Source organism: Lolium rigidum, chromosome 1, assembly GCF_022539505.1.
Source record: "Lolium rigidum isolate FL_2022 chromosome 1, APGP_CSIRO_Lrig_0.1, whole genome shotgun sequence".
NCBI lineage: Eukaryota > Viridiplantae > Streptophyta > Magnoliopsida > Poales > Poaceae > Lolium > Lolium rigidum.
In genome coordinates, this window is record NC_061508.1 from 327,896,441 (window position 1) to 327,918,444 (window position 22,004).

The 22,004-nt window shown below is 44.8% G+C and overlaps 1 protein-coding gene across 1 annotated transcript; it reads right to left on the reverse strand.

Annotated features, from left to right (window-relative positions):
- Positions 1-20,642: 20,642 nt before the first annotated feature.
- On the reverse strand, positions 20,643-21,251 carry LOC124662971. The gene has a single exon (XM_047200743.1). The coding sequence runs from the start codon at positions 21,249-21,251 to the stop codon at positions 20,643-20,645; it is 609 nt and encodes a 202-aa protein (XP_047056699.1).
- Between the last annotated feature and the right edge of the window lie 753 nt (positions 21,252-22,004).

Below are 22,004 nucleotides of genomic sequence, written 5' to 3' on the forward strand. Positions count from 1 at the left end.
GATAATCAACATAACAAGTATTCTCTATTCATCGGATCCCAACAAACGCAACATATAGAATTACGGATAGATGATCTTGATCATGTTAGGCAGCTCACAAGATCCGACAATGATAGCACAATGGGGAGAAGACAACCATCTAGCTACTGCTATGGACCCATAGTCCAGGGGTAGACTACTCACACATCACACCGGAGGCGACCATGGCGGCGTAGAGTCCTCCGGGAGATGATTCCCCTCTCCGGCGAGGTGCCGGAGGCGATCTCCTGGATCCCCCGAGATGGGATCGGCGTTGGCGGCGTCTCCGGAAGGTTTTCCGTATCGTGGCTCTCGGTGCCGGGGGTTTCGTCACGGAGGCTTTAAGTAGGCGGAAGGGCAAGTCAGGAGGGGGCACAGGGGCCCCAGATGACAGGGCGGCGCGGCCAAGGGGGAGGGCCGCGCCGCCCTAGGGTTTGGGCACCCTGTGGCCCCACTTCGTTTCGTCTTCGGACTTCTGGAAGCTTCGTGGAAAAATAGGCCCCTGGGCGTTGATTTCGTCCAATTCCGAGAATATTTCCTTACTAGGATTTCTGAAACCAAAAACAGCAGAAAACGAGCAAGCGGCACTTCGGCATCTTGTTAATAGGTTAGTTCCAGAAAATGCACGAATATGACATAAAGTGTGCATAAAAGATGTAGGTATCATCAATAATATGGCATAGAACATAAGAAATTATCGATACGTCGGAGACGTATCAAGCAACGTCCGTTGGGAACCCCAAGAGGAAGGTGTGATGCGCACAGCGGCAAGTTTCCCTCAGTAAGAAACCAAGGTTTAATCGGACCAGTAGGAGTCAAGAAGCACGTTGAAGGTTGATGGCGGCGAGATGTAGTGCGGCGCAACACCAGTGATTCCGGCGCCAACGTGGAACCTGCACAACACAACCAAAGTACTTTGCCCCAACGAAACAGTGAGGTTGTCAATCTCACCGGCTTGCTGTAACAAAGAGTTAACCGTATTGTGTGGAAGATGATTGTTTGCAGAAAACAGTAGAATAAGTATTGCAAGTAGATTGTATTTCAGTAAAGAGAATTGGACCGGGGTCCACAGTTCACTAGAGGTGTCTCTCCCATAAGACGAACAACATGTTGGGTGAACAAATTACAGTTGGGCAATTGACAAATAAAGAGAGCATGACCATGCACATACATATCATGATGAGTATAGTGAGATTTAATTTGGGCATTACGACAAAGTACATAGACCGTCATCCAACTGCATCTATGCCTAAAAAGTCCACCTTCAGGTTATCATCCGAACCCCCTCCAGTATTAAGTTGCAAACAACAGACAATTGCATTAAGTATGGTGCGTAATGTAACTAGTGACTACATCCTTGAACATAGCACTAATGTTTTATCCCTAGTGGCAACAAGCACAACACAACCTTAGAACTTTACATCCATTGTCCCGGTGTCAATGCGGGCATGAACCCACTATCGAGCATAAGTACTCCCTCTTGGAGTTACAAGCATCTACTTGGCCGAGCATCTACTAGTAACGGAGAGCATGCAAGATCATAAACAACACATAGCATAACTTTGATAATCAACATAACAAGTATTCTCTATTCATCGGATCCCAACAAACGCAACATATAGAATTACAGATAGATGATCTTGATCATGTTAGGCAGCTCACAAGATCCGACAATGATAGCACAATGGGGAGAAGACAACCATCTAGCTACTGCTATGGACCCATAGTCCAGGGGTAGACTACTAACATAACACCGGAGGCGACCATGGCAGCGTAGAGTCCTCCGGGAGATGATTCCCCTCTCCGGCAGGGTGCCGGAGGCGATCTCCTGGATCCCCCGAGATGGGATCGGCGGCGGCGGCGTCTCTGGAAGGTTTTCCGTATCGTGGTTCTCGGTACGGGGGTTTCGTCACGGAGACTTTTTATAGGCGGAAGGGCAGGTCAAGAGGCGGCACGGGGGCCCCACACCACAGGGCCGCGCGGCCAAGGGGGCCGCGCCGCCCTAGGGTGTGGCCCCTCCGTGGCCCCTCTTCGTCTCTCCTTCGGACTTCCGGAAGCTTCGTGAGAAAATAGGCCCACGGGCTTTGATTTCGTCCAATTCGAGAATATTTCCTTACTAGGATTTCCGAAACCAAAAATAGCAGAAAACGACAGCGGCACTTCGGCATCTTGTTAATAGGTTAGTTCCGAGAAAATGCACGAATATGACATAAAGTGTGCATAAAACATGTAGATAACATCAATAATGTGGCATGGAACATAAGAAATTATCGATACGTCGGAGACGTATCAGCATCCCCAAGCTTAGTTACGCTCGTCCCGAGCAGGTAAAACGATAACACGGATAATTTACGGAGTGACATGCCATCATAATCTTGATCATACTATTTGTAAAGCATATGTAGTGAATGCAGCGATCGAAACAATGTATATGACATGAGTAAACAAGTGAATCATATAGCAAAGACTTTTCATGAATAGCACTTCAAGACAAGCATCAATAAGTCTTGCATAAGAGTTAACTCATAAAGCAATAATTCAAAGTAAAGGCATTGAAGCAACACAAAAGAAGATTAAGTTTCAGCGGTTGCTTTCAACTTGTAACATGTATATCTCATGGATATTGTCAACATAGAGTAATATAATAGATGCAATAAGCAAGTATGTAGAGAAGGTGAAATAGGTGAACTGACTCAACATTGAAACTTGTAACATGCTTTTCCTCTATGGAGGACCATTCTTTTACTTTCAATGTTGAGTCAGTTCACCTATTTCTCTCCACCTCAAGAAGCAAACACTTGTGTAAACTGTGCATTGATTCTTACATACTTGCTTATTGCACTTATTATATTACTCTATGTTGACAATATCCATGAGATATACATGTTACAAGTTGAAAGCAACCGCTGAAACTTAATCTTCTTTTGTGTTGCTTCAATGCTTTTACTTTGAATTATTGCTTTATGAGTTAACTCTTATGCAAGACTTATTAATGCTTGTCTTGAAGTGCTATTCATGAAAAGTCTTTGCTATATGATTCACTTGTTTACTCATGTCATATACATTGTTTTGATCGCTGCATTCACTACATATGCTTTACAAATAGTATGATCAAGGTTATGATGGCATGTCACTCCAGAAATTATCCGTGTTATCGTTTTACCTGCTCGGGACGAGCAGAACTAAGCTTGGGGATGCTGATACGTCTCCGACGTATCGATAATTTCTTATGTTCCATGCCACATTATTGATGTTATCTACATGTTTTATGCACACTTTATGTCATATTCGTGCATTTTCTGGAACTAACCTATTAACAAGATGCCGAAGTGCCAATTGCTGTTTTCTGCTGTTTTTGGTTTCAGAAATCCTAGTAAGGAAATATTCTCGGAATTGGACGAAATCAACGCCCAGGGGCCTATTTTTCCACGAAGCTTCCAGAAGTCCGAAGACGAAATGAAGAGGGGCCACGAGGCAGCCAGAGCATAGGGCGGCGCAGCCCCTGCCCTGGCCGCGCGGCCCTATGGTCTAGGCCCCTCGCGCCGCCTCTTGACCTACCCTTCCGCCTACTTAAAGCCTCCGTGACGAAACCCCCGCACCGAGAGCCACGATACGGAAAACCTTCCAGAGACGCCGCCAACGCCGATCCCATCTCGGGGGATCCAGGAGATCGCCTCCGGCACCCTACCGGAGAGGGGAATCATCTCCCGGAGGACTCTACGCCGCCATTGTCGCCTCCGGAGTGATGTGTGAGTAGTCTACCCCTGGACTATGGGTCCATAGCAGTAGCTAGATGGTTGTCTTCTCCCCATTGTGCTATCATTGTCGGATCTTGTGAGCTGCCTAACATGATCAAGATCATCTATCTCGTAATTCTATATGTTGCGTTTGTTGGGATCCGATGAATAGAGAATACTTGTTATGTTGATTATCAAAGCTATGTCTATGTGTTGTTTATGATCTTGCATGCTCTCCGTTATTAGTAGATGCTCGGCCAAGTTGATGCTAGTAACTCCAAGAGGGAGTATTTATGTTCGATAGTGGGTTCATGTCTCCGTGAATCTGGAGGGGTGACAAGAACCTCTAAGGTTATGGATGTGCTTGTTGCCACTAGGGATAAAACATTGGTGCTATGTTCAAGGATGTAGTCACTAGTTACATTACGCGCAATACTTAATGCAATTGTCCGTTGTTAGCAACTTAATACTGGAGGGGTTCGGATGATAACTCGAAGGTGGACTTTTTAGGCATAGATGCATGCTGGATGGCGGTCTATGTACTTTGTCGTAATGCCCAATTAAATCTCACTATACTCATCATGATATGTATGTGCATGGTCATGCTCTCTTTATTTGTCAATTGCCCAACCGTAATTTGTTCACCCAACATGCTGTTTATCTTATGGGAGAGACACCTCTAGTGAACTGTGGACCCCGGTCCAATTCTCTTTACTCGAAATACAATCTACTCGCAATACTGTTTTACTTGTTTTCGCAAACAATCATCTTCCACACAATACGGTTAATCCTTTGTTACAGCAAGCCGGTGAGATTGACAACCTCACCGTTTCGTTGGGACAACGTACTTTGGTTGTGTTGTGCGGGTTCCACGTTGGCGCCGAATCCCCGGTGTTGCGCCGCACTACATCCCGCCGCCATCAACCTTCAATGTGCTTCTTGGCTCCTCCTGGTTCGATAAACCTTGGTTTCTTTCTGAGGGAAAACTTGCTGCTGTGCTCATCATACCTTCCTCTTGGGGTTCCCAACGAACGTGTGAGTTACACGCCATCAATTGGCGCTCAAAAACTGCCTACTGTTAATTCACATAGGCAGACGATGCTTACCCAGATGGAATCCATGCGTTAGATCCCTCCGATTCCCAATCTTCTCCACGGCTGACGGGAATAGGCGGCACACCAGACGGAATTTCAAAGAGGACAGGGGTAGATCCAGATCTGGTGGAGGCGGAGCCCGGGGGTGGTGGTGGGGGCGGGGCCGGCTCGCCGGCGGACGACGCCATAAGGTAGGTGGACAGGATGGCGTGGCGGCAGAGGGGCGGTGTGTGAGCTCCTCCAGTCTCGGGCGGAGAGGAAAGCTTTGGGTCAGCTCTTACAGTCAATAGTCAACACATTTCGAAAGCAATGGTCAAGTCAAAACCACCGCGGCTCCCTAGCCGTCACAGGTAACGGAAGGCCTCTGACCTGACGGCAACCCTCCCGTCCGAGCCTCTGCGAGGGGTTTCAAACTAGAGTGAGGGGAAAACTGAGGAAAAGTTAAGAGGCTGGGGAAAACTGAGTACAACTAACGAACCAGGGGCACGAAAATAGAAATCCCTTTATTTTTTCTAATTATTTTTTTCTAATTGTTTGACTCGTTACTCTGTCACTTGGAACATTTTGAACACTAGATACACTTAATATTTAGTTAAATTCTAGACTTGGTCACTTATCGGTCGGCCACCATCCTCACACTAGTCCTGGTTTGCTTATGAACCGGGACAAACTGCCCTCCACGTGGCTAAGATACAGCGTTCGGGCTGGAGGACCTTTAGTTCCGGCTCTTAAGAAAAATCGGGACTAACGATTATTTTCCGATTTTTTTTCTTTTTTCTAATTTATTTTTTCTAATATTTTTTCTAATTGTTTAACTCCTCACTCTCTCGCTTGGAACATTTTTAACACTAGTTACACTTAATCTTTAGTCAAATTATAGAATTGGTCACTTACCGATCGGTCACCCATCCTCACACTACTCCACCCTCAGTACGCTTAATTCCTCGGTTCTTTCCTGCTGTGCTTCCGCGAATGTGATTGTACCTTGTTCTAAATACTACCATATCAATCTTATTAACTCTTATCCCATTGTGTTACTTTTTTGTATTTTTTGAAACCAAAAACAATTATTTAAATAAACAATAATGAAAAATATAATAATATTGAATTCCAATGAAAATAAAATAATTAATAAAACTATTATTATTATTATTATCAAAAATGCATTATTTATATAATATGGCATAATTATTATCTTTAAATCTGTAAATCGCATTGGACAAATAATATATCCATTATTTTTAGAGAAATGTGGGGAATTGGAATATGAAATGATTTTGTTTTTATTCATTTATTATTATTATTATTATTATTATCAAATAATATATGCATTATTCATATAATATGGCATAATTATTATCTTTAAATCTGTAACGTAATTGGATAAATAATATATCCATTATTATTAGGAAAATGTGGGGAATTTTAATATGAAATAAATTTTTTTGTTCATTTATTATTATTATAAAATCATATATGTATTATTTATATAATATGGCATAATTATTATTTTTAAATCTTTAAATCGCAATTGGACAAATAATATATCCATTATTATTAGAAAAATGTGGGTAACTCGAATAACAGTAGAAATATTCGATATAGTGAGACGATTCATAGGTTCATACAAATATAGAAGGCACACACACCACACACCATACCATCATCTACTCATCTACCTCCAAGCCATATCGAAGGCCAGGCGAGCGTCTATAGCGGCGTAGTGCACTTGCTCATAGCTCAATAGAACATTGCCCATCCAAAAATTAGTTCATCTTCTTATTTTTCATCATGGTCCTTCTTCTTGTTCTTCTTCTTGTCCCTCTTCCTCTTCTTCTTATTAAGTTGTGTCCCAGTAGTAGAATTTACCAGATCATACATACTCGGGATGGGATTTTTTGTGGGGCTCAGGATTATCTTTTGGAGGTCGAACGCAGATGGAATGTGAATTCCGTAGGAATGCATCATTTCCACATATTTGTGGATAGCGGCGCCGCAGAATCTGATGGTCTTGTCCTACAAGAAATCCTTAAGAAGTTGTGGCACTACATCAGCCTAAAAAAATTGGAAGACCAAATTCTCATTCGTCACCGAGAGTTGAAGGATGGCGGCGCACTAATTATATCAACCCTCGTGAGGGTCGGTGAACTCGCAGCGCAAGCCCACGCACTTAATTGGTGCAGCGTCGAGGAAATCTCTCTTCACGGCACGGATCAACCTCTCCACCCTTGATGCACGGAGAGTGACCATGATCTTGAAGTGCATCTCTTCGGCGGTGAGGTAGTACACCCGAGATCGAGGTAGAGATGGCGCCTCCATTGGGGCTGGGGAGAGCTCTTTGGAGAGATAGCTAATGGAGGATATACGAAGATGCATATATAGGTGAGGGAGGTGAACATGTCAGACGGGTGATCAATTCCCGTGACCGGCCGGCGGCGGCGATGCAACTTCCGATCGATCGACGATCGATTTCCGTGTGCCAATGCAACTTCCAACGATGATTAGTGGCGATGACGATTGATTTCCGCGCGGGGACCGAATGGTTTGACTTTAGTCCCAGCTCATGTCACCAGCCGGAACTAAAAGGGGTGCCAGCAGGCGCAAGGGCTTTAGTCCCGGCTTGTATCCCAAACCGGGACTAGAGGCCCATAAAAACCGGGACTAATGGTTACTGGACCATGGGGCCGTTACAGGGCGACGTGTCTGGACCATTAGTCTCGGCCCATGACACGACCGGGACTAATGCTCTTTCCAGCTCGGAATGAAAGACCCATTTTCTACTAGTGAAATCAGACTTGGATAAAAAGCGTACAATTGAATAAATTCACACATAAAAATACAAGTTTGTTTCTTTTATGCATAAACCATTATTAGAAAGAACTTATACATTCAACAAATGAGTTTCCACCTTTGCGCCACATCATGGTGGAGGTAATACTGATAATAACATGAGTACATGACACAAGGGGTGGAGGTAACATGCTTGTTTGTGTATTTAAGTTTCATCTAATTTTATCGGATAATCCTACAGTATTTAAGTACATCAGATAATTCATAAAACAATGTCGGATAATAGCATATCCGCTAGCATATTTATCAGGTATCCACTTGACCAATATCAACATCCACATAGATATGCTGGGGATTCCTAAAATTGTTTACCATACCCGGTTGCAGATATAAAGCCGAAATTAACTGTACCATTAAAATAACTACCCTCACCCCAGCGCCGCATCATGCTCGCCCTACTCCGTTTCCTGCTAGATACACTCGCTCGCAGCCATGAAATAGCAGTGAACTCCCCCCACTCCATCCTGTTCCCGTAGTAGGCTAATCAAACAGCCACTTTAACCTTTTCGCCCGTCCTTCGTCAGTCAGGATCATCAGAAAGGGAGAGCACGCAGGCCCAATGAACAGCACTCTTCTTCTATTTTTACATACGTATGTGTTTGTCGATCACGAAGAAATCAAAGCCTGACAAACATTTTTTGGCCAGTTCGATCGGTGGGGATCTTCTTGTTGCGTCGCCTCTGGTTCAGGGCCAGGGACAGTGATAGACATTCAGCTTCTGGGAGCTCTGACGCCGGAAGCTGGTGACACCGGCGTCGTCTTCTCACCAGGCGATCGGTATCGTCTCCAGTGCGCTCCTATGGGGAAATAGCTTTGCTGCTCACATACGGAGACACTGTAAATTTTGAATATGAGACTGCATTTTGGCCGATTCATGGCAGAGCCAAAACGGCCGTCCAGGTCGTGAAGCGCGTGAAAGAGTTCTTCTATGGGACAAAACCACATCTTTTTTTGAGAAAAAGGGGCAAAACCACATGAACTGTTTTGCCTGACACTAAAAACGAAGTCCATATAATGCAGTTATGCAGAGTTAGTTAGCACTGCAAGGCCCAAGTACAGTGTCCGGTATTGCTGAACGTGTTTGGTAGCCTGCAGGAGGTCCGGCCTAGCCGGATTCGTACAAAATCTGGGTTTGGTTACCTCCATCCTCCTTTGGATTAGGCCAGCGAAGCTTAATGCAGCCCGCAACCAGACCCACTAACAATGACCGATTTCACCGTTTCTAGCGAGACCCCCCGTCTTGCGCTAAGGTGATGAAAAAGTCGTTGCTCCGCTCACAAGTGCGTGCCACCGTGGCGCAGGCGGGAGCTTTTCCGCTGCAATAGAAAGGGGCACATGAGAAATTTCCTCACATTCCGCCAAAACCCCACCTATTTCTATCTTCCCCACTCACCGCGCCGCTGCAAACCTCCACCCCCACCCCACTTACCATAGACACACCCTTAATCGAGATTTCTTCCCCGGTCAGCAGGCAGCTAGCAACCAGGCCCCTCATCTCCTATTATCAGCGGTGATGCCAGCTCCAGCGATGACGGTAAGTCGCCATTTCCTCCGGTTAGGGTTCGTAGCTAGATCTGTAGTGTTCTTCGAGTAGTATATATTGGTGTGTTGTAGTGTGAGCAAAGTGTCAATAGGTTTGGCTTCTTGTGTAGTGGTAGAACACGATCTGCAATGCCGAGATGCTAGAAATACTAGGTTGAGTTATTTGTTGACCTTTTTGTGATGGTAGGTGCTAGGTTTGGCTTGATCTTGTCCCTGTTGTGATGATACAAATGGTAAGTATAGGGTTCATGTATATCTTGTTTCATGTCCAAATCGACGGGATTGTTTAGATCCCAATCCACTGCAATGTCCAAATCGATTGCAATGTGATAGGGCAAAGGTGGCCGATCTTTCGATGAGAGTATGATAACGTCGATTTATTGGTGGAGTTCGTGCTTGATGATCCGACTACACGTGCAAAGATCGTGCGCCAATGCAATCGCTAGGACAATCTCCGGGAGTTACGGATCTTGCGGATGCACGATCAGCCTAACCAGCGATTGTCTTAATTCCTACCTGAAATCGAGAACAAGTAAGAACTAATGATGCAATAAGAATATTGCAGATGTAGATGAAAGGTTTATTGAAAAAGGTGGGATTCCGAATAGTCGGTCTTGTTCTGGGCGTTGGCCTAAAAAGAAGTACACGAGAGTTGCAGCAATGGCTAACTTTTAGTCTAATCAAAATCCGAGTCTAAACGTGACGCTATGGGGGTATTTAAAGGAGAAAAAGGTGGGGTTTCGGCCAGCCATACGTATGGTGGCTGAACCAAACCCTAGAAGGTCTTCCCCCTTCAATATGGACTCTAAAAAGTAGCTAACTTAATTCCTGCGAAAATAACATGGGCCTGGCCCAAAACTAAAGGTGACGCAACAGCATATTATGCTATGGACGAAATTATGAAGTGAAAAGCTCTATATTTCGTCCATATCTTCATCTCTTCTTATGGTGGCTTCAAAGTTCTGAAATCTCCACTTGCAGCGTCATCTTCAATCCTCAAATGCTTGCTACCATCTTCTTCATGTGTGATCATGCTCGAATGCTTGTCCTCCTCATCCATGCTAGGTCCATCATTCCTAAGAGTAACAAACATATCTGATTTAGGCAGCATCATATTCTCATGTATGTAAGGAATAGTTCCAAGAAACGAAAGTACTTGATAGTTAAGTTATTTGGCACGAGCTTGAGTGATTGGTCCTTGTATTTGTGTGGCTGTAGGTATAGCGGTTTTATCAATAGATGTGATGTCCTCATCATGCCCCCTTCTTGAATTGAAGTCGTCCTCAACGAAAGCTCCTCTTCTGACCCAAAGTAAGGCTTCAAATCTGCAATGTTAAATGTAGGACTAATCGGACCCAATTCTGCAGGAAGCTCAAGTTTAAATGCATTATCATTTATTTTCTCTAACACCTTAAAAGGACCAGTAGCGCGTGGCATTAGTTTAGACTTGCGCAATTCAGGAAAACGATCTTTGCGCAAATGCAACCAAACAAGTGTCTCAAACTGATCCCCGAGGTCTAAAAACAGTATAGCCTCAGAAATTTTTTTTGTGGAAATTTCGGGAGTGCACCGAAAAGCGCGCAGGTGCCAAAAAAATATCGCTATAATGGCCAGTGGCGAAAAGTGATCGCCAAGGTGAAAAACCAGTGTAGCCAGAAATATTTTTCGGAGGCGGTTCCAGACTTTTTTTGCTCTCCTTCCAACTGTTTACTGGCGGCCGAAACTTATCTCACGGAAATTTTTCAACAACACAGGATGAAATTAGAAGGCAACAACTATTAAGGAAAACAAGAAAACCTTAGTCTACACGGACTTTGTCGCGACAGAGAAACATCACAAATCAGTGTCGCGGTAGGAAACAGGGTATATGGCAGATGTATATGACGGTGGCAGACACGATCTTGGTGGGTATATATGGCAGTGGAGGAAGCATATATGATGGGTGTATATGGCACTGGCGGAAGTATATGGATGTGGTGGCGGTGATCTGTGTATGGTGTGAGCGCGGCGGCGTGACTAATATGACCAGAACTCGAAACTCTAAAGGAACTAGACACTAAGACCAGCAACTCGACATGAAGATGCATACACAAATTCAACTATGCAATACCGAAAAGACAATGCAAAGGCGTGGCAGGGGGTTTATGGAAAGATATGATCTAAACCCTAACAATATTTTTTTTGGCCTTTTCATGGTTTATAGGTATGAAGGCGGATGCAATCTACACTAGAAAAAATGTAAAATCTCACCGAGCAACCAGAAATCCGATACCACTTGATAGGGCAAAGTTGGTCGATCTTTCGATGAGAGTATGATAACATCGATTTGTTGTGGAGTTCGTGCTTGACGATCTGACTACACGTGCAAAGCTCGTGCGCCAATGCAATCGTTAGGACAATCTCCGGGAGTTACGGATCTTACGGATGCACGATCAGCCTGACCAGCGAGGGTCTTAATTCCTACCTGAAATCGAGAACAAGTAAGAACTAATGTTGCAATCAGAATATTGCAGATGTAGATGAAAGCTTTATTGAAAAAGGTGGGATTCCGAATAGTCGGTCTTGTTCTGGGCGTTGGCCTCAAAAGAAGTACATGAGAGTTGCATCAATAGCTAACTTTTAGTCTAATCAAAATCCGAATCTAAACGTGATGGCTATGGGGGTATTTAAAGGAGAAAAATGTGGGGTTTCGACCAGCCATACGTATGGTGGCCAAACCAAACCCTAGAAGGCCTTTTCCCCTTCAATACGGACTCTAAAAAGTGGCTAACTTAATTTCTGCGAAAATAACATGGGTCTGGCCCAAAACTAAAGGTGACGCAGCACCATATTATGCAATGGACGAAATTATGTAGTGAAAAGTTCTATATTTCGTCCATGTCTTCATCTCTTCTTATGGTGGCTTCAAAGTTCTGAAATCTCCACTTGCAGCATCCTCTTGAATCCTCAAATGCTTGTTGCCATCTTCTTCATGTGTGATCGTGCTCCAATGCTTGTCCTCCTCATCCATGCTAGGTCCATCATTCCTAAGAGTAGCAAACATATCTGATTTAGGCAGCATCATATTCTCATGTATGTGAGGAATAGTTTCAAGAAACGAAAGTACCTGACAGATAAGTTGTTTGGTACGAGCTCGAGTGATTGGTCCTTGTATTTGTGTGGCTGTAGGTACATCAGTCGTATCAATAGATGGCATGTCCTCATCACAATGTTTATGTCCAATTGTATCTCCAATGTTCATGTTCAATTTGACTACAATGTTTACATGCATTTCTTTGTAGGACTCATTCTTCAACGAGTTTACCGAGGATCGTGTCCCTCTTGGGGACTTCCAGATCCTTTCTATGTGGATGAGAGCCATCCTCCCAACCATGTGATCAGTGAATTTTCAACCCCTGATACTGTCCTTGTGTCTTTGGACCAATTATCTAGAGCTTTGTGAGTGGCGTCGCTAGGAAGGTTGAAGCCAAGCTTTCGAACACCCAGAAGAAGGCGCACATTAAGGGGACCATGAAATGGCTCCCTTACATCTCCACCTCTGTTCTGAACAAGATGTGGGACATCTTGAAGAGTGGAATCTACAATGAGAAGAGATTCAAGGAGGTCCGTCTCAACGCTTCCTCCAAAGCCTTGTTCAAGCACTGTGGCGTTGAGGTGTCTCATACTTAGGTTTAGAACCACCTGCAGAAGTGGAGGGTGCATTGGATCCACATTAGCAAGCTCAGATACCTCAGCGGCATGCAATGGGATGATGATACTTTCACAATTCTCCTGTCCCAAGAGCATTACCAATGGCATATGTAGGTTAGCACACTGCCCCTATGATCTCACATGATCACAACTAACACACTTACTTTTATCTCACATGATCACAACATACAATGCCTTCAAAACTAATACACTTCCTATTTGAATCGTAGGAGCACCAGAAGGAAGCATAGTTCCTGAACAGGCCCATCACCAACTATGTGCAGATGCATACCGTCTTCTCCTATATATGATCTTGCCACCAACAGGTATGCGATAGGCTTATGTGAGCCCCTTGGTACTCTGGTTTCCCTTGAGGATGTTGATTCCCCAAGAGTCGGACACTGTCATCCTGGATGGTCCTGACAAGCACCCTGATGCTTCGCCACCTGCTAGCCATATGGCAAGAGGAAGAAGGGCACCCTAGCCGAACGAGAGGTCGAAAGTAAAAGTTTCCCGATGAGATCCAGGCTTTCACCAACATAACCGAGGTAGCCAGGGATCTACAATTCATATAGGATCTTCCAAGCACACGTCAATGGCTTCTCCAACAATAGCTACAAACAGTATAATACTTTGGAGGAGGCAGAAAAGAAGTTCCAAAACTTCTTGGCTGATGAGGACACTACAAGAAAAAAGACACCTAGAGACACCTAATTTAATGGCTAAATACGTTTTATTTCATCTCTACGGGGTCGTAAGGACGTACCTGTAAAACGCCTTTGAAGCGTCTCCTCTTGCACTGTCTCAAAGATTGTTAAGACGTTTTGATGGGCGTGTCTAAAAAAAGATGACACGTTTATATTGCATCTCTATAAGCTTAGAGACGTTATGATATACGGATTTTGATTGCGTACTCTACTATCCATAGAGACGTTTTATTTGCGTTGTACGTTTATTGATGCAGTTGTGTTTAGAAGCCATTCGAAGAAAAAATCCACTAAAATATTTATGGCTGCTTAAAATGTACTCCGTATCAATGTTGAAGTCATTTCATCTCCTTTGGAGATACCATTTCATAGTTAAATTTATTGTTGTGTTAAAAAATGTATATACTGGTAACCAATATTTACATTAATAGAGAGAATGCGATATTAACAACTGGTACAAGCATTCACACACGGTTCAAACAAACACACACACAAATATCGTAATATCTTGATACATGGTGTCCTGAAGTTGTAGAAACTATATGTATATATATGAACTTTCTAATTGCAGGCGTGGAGTATCTTCCGCTTGTTTATTGCACTTGTAGATGTCCTTTGCAGTTACCCAGTTCCCTGCAGTGTCATTGTAAAATAATGTAAGTTAACTGGATATGTCCTCCTTACAAACTGTATCAAACCAACTATATTGAGCAGTGTTGTTAGTATAGTTCTTTGTAGATAGATTTGTCCCAGAAAAAAAGATACAAGATAAAATTTTAATTAGAACCTTAATTAGCTGATCCAAATGACGCCATGAAAAAATGACAGACTAATCCGTCAAATTACGCCACGAGATAAAGAATATTGCCGCACCACTAGTGTCCTCTGGAAGTTGCATCGGCTGTTCGATTTGCCTCGTTGGGAGATTGATCAGAGCTTTGCATCACAAAAAGAAGACCATCAAATTTGACTTTTGGATTCTGATATAGACGAGCCTCAGCATTTAAAGGAAAATCCCCCCATTTCACCTACCTGTGCTTACCAACTTTTTTGGTCTTTCCACTACCCTTCTTGCTCTGATAAATCCAGTGTTTCCAAGCCTGAAAATCATAAGCGGTCAACAGCCACAATGAGACGAAACAAGGAGTAGGTACAAGCAACAAAATACACGGATTTGATCTTGTCTTGATCTGTCAGGACTTACCAGAAGGTGATGTCCTACACACATGTACCACCACAATGAATCACGATTCACGAGGAAGTTAAAAGTGATCTATGGTTCTAACATACAACTGGCATCGGACAAAAATACACATTAGACTGGAGGATCCAACTGACCATCGGAGCCCTACGCAATCTGACCGGTGAAGACGACGAGGACAAGAACGGCCGCCGCTAGGAGGACGGCGGTCGATGCGCCAGCTTCTGAGCCGGCCGGCCGGCCGCCGCATCTATCTAGTTTCCCTGCCGTAGCGGGCGGTGGACTTCATCATCGTGACATAGAAGAAGCGTGCATCCATGGTTTGGCGAGCCGCCGGAGGTTGGCAATCCTGCCACCGAGAAGGACGCTAGATCTGAGACAATTGGGACGAGAATGAAGAGGCAGTGGGGCGGTTACCATATTCCCTACGACTTACCGGTGATTAAGGGAGAGGGTTGCAAAACAAGGGTTTTATTTTGGGCTGGGCCTTGAACATTGAGACGTGCACTAGAACGTTTTAAGAATCATCTCTATACATAATTGCAAGGGAAATCGATTATACATATGTCTATTTAGTTTTGAGACGACATAGTCATCGTCTCAAGAAACGTCCTTAGAAAGTAGAGGGTTCACAGTGTAGAGACGCGATAAAAAGCATCTACTTAAAAACGTCCTTATGTGTCTCTTTTCTTGTAGTGGGACATGGTTCTTCAAACTATGTTTCATTAGGCAATGCCCAATTATGCAATTTAGAAACAAGCAATGCCTCATCACCCAATGTATTACCAAGGCTTGACTCATCACCCTATGCATCATCAAGCCATGCCTCATCATCCTATGCTTGTTGTAGGAATTCCTTTGGTACAGGCGTAATAGTTCCATTGCTGGTGATCGTCAAGTTCATGGTGTACTAGTAGATTAACTAGTATGATCGAATGTTGTTGTTGTATTGCAAGACCTGATGGTAACCTCATAAAGGTGCCGGGCAAGGTGACCATAATGTGCCTAATATGGGTAATCAACCAACTTTATTTTGCACTAGGGCCCCAAAATACAGATGTAAAGCCAACTAATTAAAGTGGTATAATTACCCAGCTCATGCAACCAAACTCATGTAGGCTACCACAGACCTGGGGCCTAATTGGTTGCCAACAATGACCTGGCTTTCCCACAATGAAAATGGACCGTTTAGTTGCCCACAACGAAAAGATTTCCTGCATAGCACAGCTCTTAAAGGAGCTAAAAAGTTGGTCCAAGAAAAATGCTCGAATCGAGCGTTTTTCTGTGGCGAGGTTCCGGGGAGCGCAAAAGTGGGCCCATCATGGATAGAGTGCTGCGAGCACGTGTGTACCTGACCTTCTCACTAATCCGCATCATTTTAATCCTCTCTGATCTACAAAACGTTGGGTAGGTTTGAAATACGATGAACACGAAAAAGATGCATATTGATGTTACGGATCAATTCCCATGAACAGTTTTTGGTTTTGTGGAGTATTTGAATGGCAATTTCATGTCCCATTTGAATTTTTTTTGGCCGAATTTATTCAAATTCATCGCAACCGTTCGCGTGTTTCAAAATTCCTTCGACGAGTAGCTTCATATCACTCTCTCGCACGACTTTTGTGTTTATAGTTTTCCATTTTGATATTTGTATACGAGTAGATCTACGTCTTCTAAGTATATTGTATTGTAGATCTCAGATCTGCTTGTTTATGAATGTCCAACCCGAAAACTTTGAACACAAAAGTAGTGTGAAATAGTGAGGTGAAGCTACTCCCGGAAGGAATTTTGAAATGGTCTACCGTGTACGAAAATTTGATCGTCCACAAATGGATAAAAAAGGAGTTTGAAACACTTGACAAAACGACATACCGATGATGGGAATGGAATTACAACGTTGAGACACATCTTTTTCATGTAGACCTTGTCACGAATCAATGAATGGTTCAACAGATTAGTGATTACGATTGAACTAGTTTAGTTAACCACAATCACCCTCAACCTACATGTAACCAAACGAACTCCTTCCCATTTCTCCACTCGAGCCCAAGTAAAATTACTGGCATCCACATATAGTGACAAAGTTGGCACAAGGCTTGTTTCCACTCATAGGGTAGCAGTTAGGTCATTTGCATGTGACGGACCGAAGCGCAAAATTTCCATGTAAGCAACCAATCAGACTCTAATGTGTATTTCTGCACTGCTTGACTGGGCCATAAATCATGTACAGGTTACCAAACACGCACCGGAACGAAAGAGGGCCAACTTACCCTATGGGCGACGTGCACGGCGCCATGTGCTCTACAAGCGGTGCGGTCGCCGGCAATAGAGCGAGCGGCCCTAGCACTGGTTCTGAATGAATCCTCCTTCCTGCAACAGTGAGCCAAACAAAAGCGACATGCCATCATTGATGCTCCGCCTTCCACGCACATATCCACGATCTGCCCCTGCTGGATCGGAGCTACCTCCCCAATTCAGCAGCCGCCCGCACCTCCCAGCCTGACTTTGCAAGACTGTCACATCCATCTCATTCTTGCAATCTTGCATATTACTGTCCATGAATTCCTGCATATTACTCATTCTTCCTAGTTATATCAGTCAGACCAGAACATTAATTTTCTGCATTCTGATCTAAATCCGGCAGCAGCCAAGTGTTTCCACAAAACAGCATGATAATGTGCATTCAAGTGGTTCAGTCAGTATACCGTGGGGGCCGGCCACTGTGTTACTACTAGTTAAACCAATATCAGGATAAATAATTTGCATGACTTTCACTATTTAAGAGATTTTTCATTTCCCTCAACTAGCCTTTCTTTTCCACCTAACGTACCCACATATTATAGTCTCTAAAAGGACAAATATTAATTACATGCCAATATTGATCCCACGTTTTCCGGTGTGAACAGTTTTGGACCAACGAAAAATTGTCACGTGACAAACTATTTTGCTCCCTCCGATCCATAATAGGTGTCGAGAATTTAGTTCAAAATAAAACCGCTAGAAAATTGTAAGACTAGCCTTTCATTTTTTATGACCCTTGTTTTGACTACAATTGTCGTCGGCTCCAGGAGATTCAAATAAAATCTTAGCATTCTCTTGTTATAATATCTTCGTAATAATTTGCATGCCCTCATTGGTTTTCCATTAAAAAAAGTCTCTCAACTAGCCTTTGTTCCACACCTGCTCCACATTACAGTCTCCAAAAGGACAAATGGACAAATGAAAACACGAAAATAAAAAAAGGTGAAACAGGTCAACACACTCGAAAGATAAAAGGGTTTCAGAAAAGGAAATACCTTTGCTTATAAGCCAAGACACAAATAGGTGGCCGCCCCCTTTGGAACGTAGCTAGTGGCGGACATCCGCCCATGCATGCATGCACGGCAGATACATCCACGCACCGGCGCACTCCCAACGGTACCTGTACGTACGTGCATCGCTGACAATTAGAGTCCGCATAATTCTTCTTATTCTCACTTTACCTCGAATATTTGTTGAGCTGGGAAAAGGACAAGAGGAAACATGCCTTGTCACCTACTGAATCCCTAGCTAGCCTGATCCATGCATACCCAGGCCTTGCGTGTCCCAACTTCCACCCCTGATGCTCATTGTTTTTGATCTAGGTTTATTTTCATTTTTAAGCTCTTGTTAGAAGGATGGCAACTTTTGGGCATAGCTTAACTATAATCCAGGTCTGCTCAGAACAAAATCACAAGTAAAAGAAGCTCACAGGTCAGAGCAGAACAACCTGGTAAAACCTGCAAGTTCAGCCACACTTTGTTGTTTATTCGTGTTGAAATTTCACAGTTAGGCTGTTGTTAGTAGGATACTGATGTGATACGCCAAACGTGACAGCTACTTTTGGAGAGCTACTCGATCACCAACCAAGCTCAGAACAAGATGGCAAGTAAAGAAAAAGTTCACAGGTCAGAACAGACCAACCCAGATCAACTTCAAGCAGCAAGCTGAGCCGCACCCTGCGAGTTGTTTATACTTGATTTCCATCCAACGTGATGGCCACGTAGGAGATGCATGCTAGTGCGCAATCTACTCGATCAGATCTGCTGTCTATAAAACAACTGGATCTCGCTTGACAACAAAACTCAGGGTACACGATGCTGAATTCCTTGACACCTACGGTACAGAGTTCAGAGATAGACAAGCTCTCAAGCGTACTACAGTCTACTGAATGTATACTTGCACAGTGATGGAGTTAACCGATTGCGCCACATACGTGCACCCGTACGCACTGGTCTGCATGCTACAGGTAAACAAAGAAGCGGAAATGTACTCATCTGCATACCACAATTATGCGCATGAACAGTTGAGGAAATGGGCGAATCATTCAAGCCTGGAGGCTGGAGGAAGGTAGCGTAGCGCTGTCTGGGTCGATCAGATCTGGCGCCATTACAACCCCAGATCTGTTCTGCTCTGCACTCTGCATCCTGCTAGAGCTCGCGCACGCATCTTTGTTTTGGGAGGTATCCAAGAGAAGAGACCAAGGCAGCAAGAGGACACGCTTTGGAAGCTCGGGTCAGTCATAGGCCGGCCACTTTCCTCCTCGCATACCCCCAATTCACGTCTCTGACTCTCTAACGACCTCTCTCTCTAGTTCTTCCTCTCTCTCTCTCTCATCAGCAGAGAGAAACTGGTCACAATTGGCTTCCAGTGTCCGCGAATTCAGTGAATTCCGAAGTAAGAAACAGATGAGAAAGCAGAGAACACCAGCACAGATACAATTTACAGCTTTTTTTTCTGAACCACTGTGAAACGATGAATTTTGGAGATCATCGCCAGAAAGTTCTCTCGTTTGCATAGAGAAAATGGTCACAGTTGGCTTCCATTGTCCGCAAATTCAGTGAATTCCGAAGAAAGAAAAAGAGAGCAAAGCTGAGGATTATGCAGACAAGACCAGCACAAACACAATATACACCCTTTGTTCTGAACCACTGTGAAACGGTGAATTTTGCAGTTCATCACCAGAAATTTGATAAGTACGTAATTTTCATTAATTCACAAAAACAAGTTCTTCAGATTGTAGAGTTCACACAATTTCTCACCAGAGAATTAAGGGGGGAAATACAGTTCTGCAGATTATACATGTCTCCATCTCTCTCTCTCTCTCTCTCTCTCTCTCTCTCTCTCTCTCTGACTCTCTAACCATTTCTCTCTCATTAGCAGAGAGATAGTGATCACAATTGGCTTCCATTCTACAAAAATTTGGTGAACTCCGCAGGGAGAAGAAAAAAGACAAAGCAGAGAAGACCAACACAAATACAGTTGAAACCCTTTGTTCTGAATCACTATGAAACGGTGAATTCTCGAGGCTAACTAATTAAAGTAGGCAGGAGCATCAAAGTAGGCAGAAATATGATACCTCTATAATTCATTCATTCATCAAAGTAGGCAGTACAGATTGTAGAGTTTACACAATTCCTCAGGAGAGATGTGAGGGGAGAAATACTGACAATTCGCCACCCTGGAGAGGCGAATTCTCGAGGCTAACTAATCCCCGTAGTCGTCGTCCATCTCCGTATATATGATTCCACGATCGATGCGATGCAGTCTGCTGCATAATTTACAGGAAGACAATTGGCTGAAGTAGGCACGTACGTGTTGGCAGCTGGCAGCATATGTACAATTCGATTATTCAGTCTGGATGGATCTGCATGAGGAAAGGAGAAAGGGAAAACACATGCCGTGGGCGAGCGAGCGCGCGCGTGGCAATGCCAATGGCGCCATGCATGCCCCGGCGCGCGCGGAGTGTCGAATTGCAGCTGGAACGAAGAAAGAGCGTCGCTTTTCACGTGCCCAGCGGCAGCGATGATTCCACGACGTGCGCCCGCATCTTCTTGGCGGCAGGCGGCGCCGGCGCCGGCGGCGCGGGCTTGAACACGCTGGCCAGGTCGAGCGGCACGGGGTAGAAGAGCCGCTGCTGCAGCGGCGCCAGCTTCCTCTTCAGCGCCGGGGGCAGCTTCCGCGGCGCCGGCGGGCACACCGTGGCCGGCCTTAGCGCGGACTCGTCGGACGTGGGCGTGGTGAAGTTCACCGCAGCTGCTGCGTCGCCGGCAGCAGCGACGGCGTCGAATTCACAGACGTCTAGCGGCATGGTGGTTCGACACGCCATCGGCGTAGCGTAGCAGCTGGCGTCGTCGGCACCACCATCTCGCTGCGGTGCCTCCTCGAGTTCGCTCGCCGTCGGCGTAGCGCAGCCAATGCCGTCCCCGGCAGCATCGTCTTTAGCTTCTCCCGCCGTGGCTCTCGCCGTCGGTGTGACGCAGCCAGTGTCGGCAGCAGTGGCAGCATCGTGGTCATCAGCTGCCGCTGCCGTGGCCAGCGCGCCTCTGACTGCAGTGGTCTGGATCGGCCGGAGAGCCGCCAATTCCGAGATTTCCGCGACCTCGAGGCCCATCGAATCCAGCGCGCACGCGCAGATCCCGCTGCAGCTGAATTCTCTCGCTAGCTGGATCTTCTTGGAAGAGAGCCCCAGGAAGTAGTTTATGCAGGAGAATTGTCTGTGAGGTGCAGCGCTGGATACTGATCTCGGTCTTTTGTAGTGGCGCAAAAGCAAAGCGGGAGGAGGAGGCAGGCGCGCGCGTGGAAGGTGATGATGGAGAAGACGAGGGAGGGTAGATGAGGAGTAAGTAAAGGAGAAGCAAGGCGAGGAACAGAATTATATGCAGGCAACAAGCAGCTGCGAAGCAAAAGGTTGGGTGCATGTTAAATAGATCATGGGAGAGAGAAGAAGGGTGGCGCAAATGATTGCCGGAGGAAACGATAGAGAGAGAGAGAGAGAGAGAGAGAGGAAGAAGAAGGGTGGTGAAACTTTTGGAGCTAGGATCGGTTGAGTAGATCGCACCCCTCCTCTTCTCCTCCTACCTTCCACCTTCCCTGTCCGCTCTCTATCTCTCGATCGCCGTGTCTATCAGATGTCAGATGCAGCACCAGAGCCACAGGTAGATATGCCGGCAGCGGCAGGGGCCGCCGGCCGGAATTTTACTGCACCACACCAGGGTCGTTAATTTCTGCAGCTGGAGTTGTTTAAGGACGATGATCAATGTATACTTAATTACTCAGCAGGGCGCCTTAAGAATGTTGCTGCCTACCTAGCTACAGGTGCAGAAGGATGTTAATTTTTTTTTGGCAGAAGCATGTTACTACTATT

What these genes read in the sequence shown, in the direction of transcription:
- LOC124662971 (XM_047200743.1), bottom strand. Translation starts at nt 21,251, where the DNA reads ATGGGCCTCGAGGTCGCGGAAATCTCGGAATTGGCGGCTCTCCGGCCG.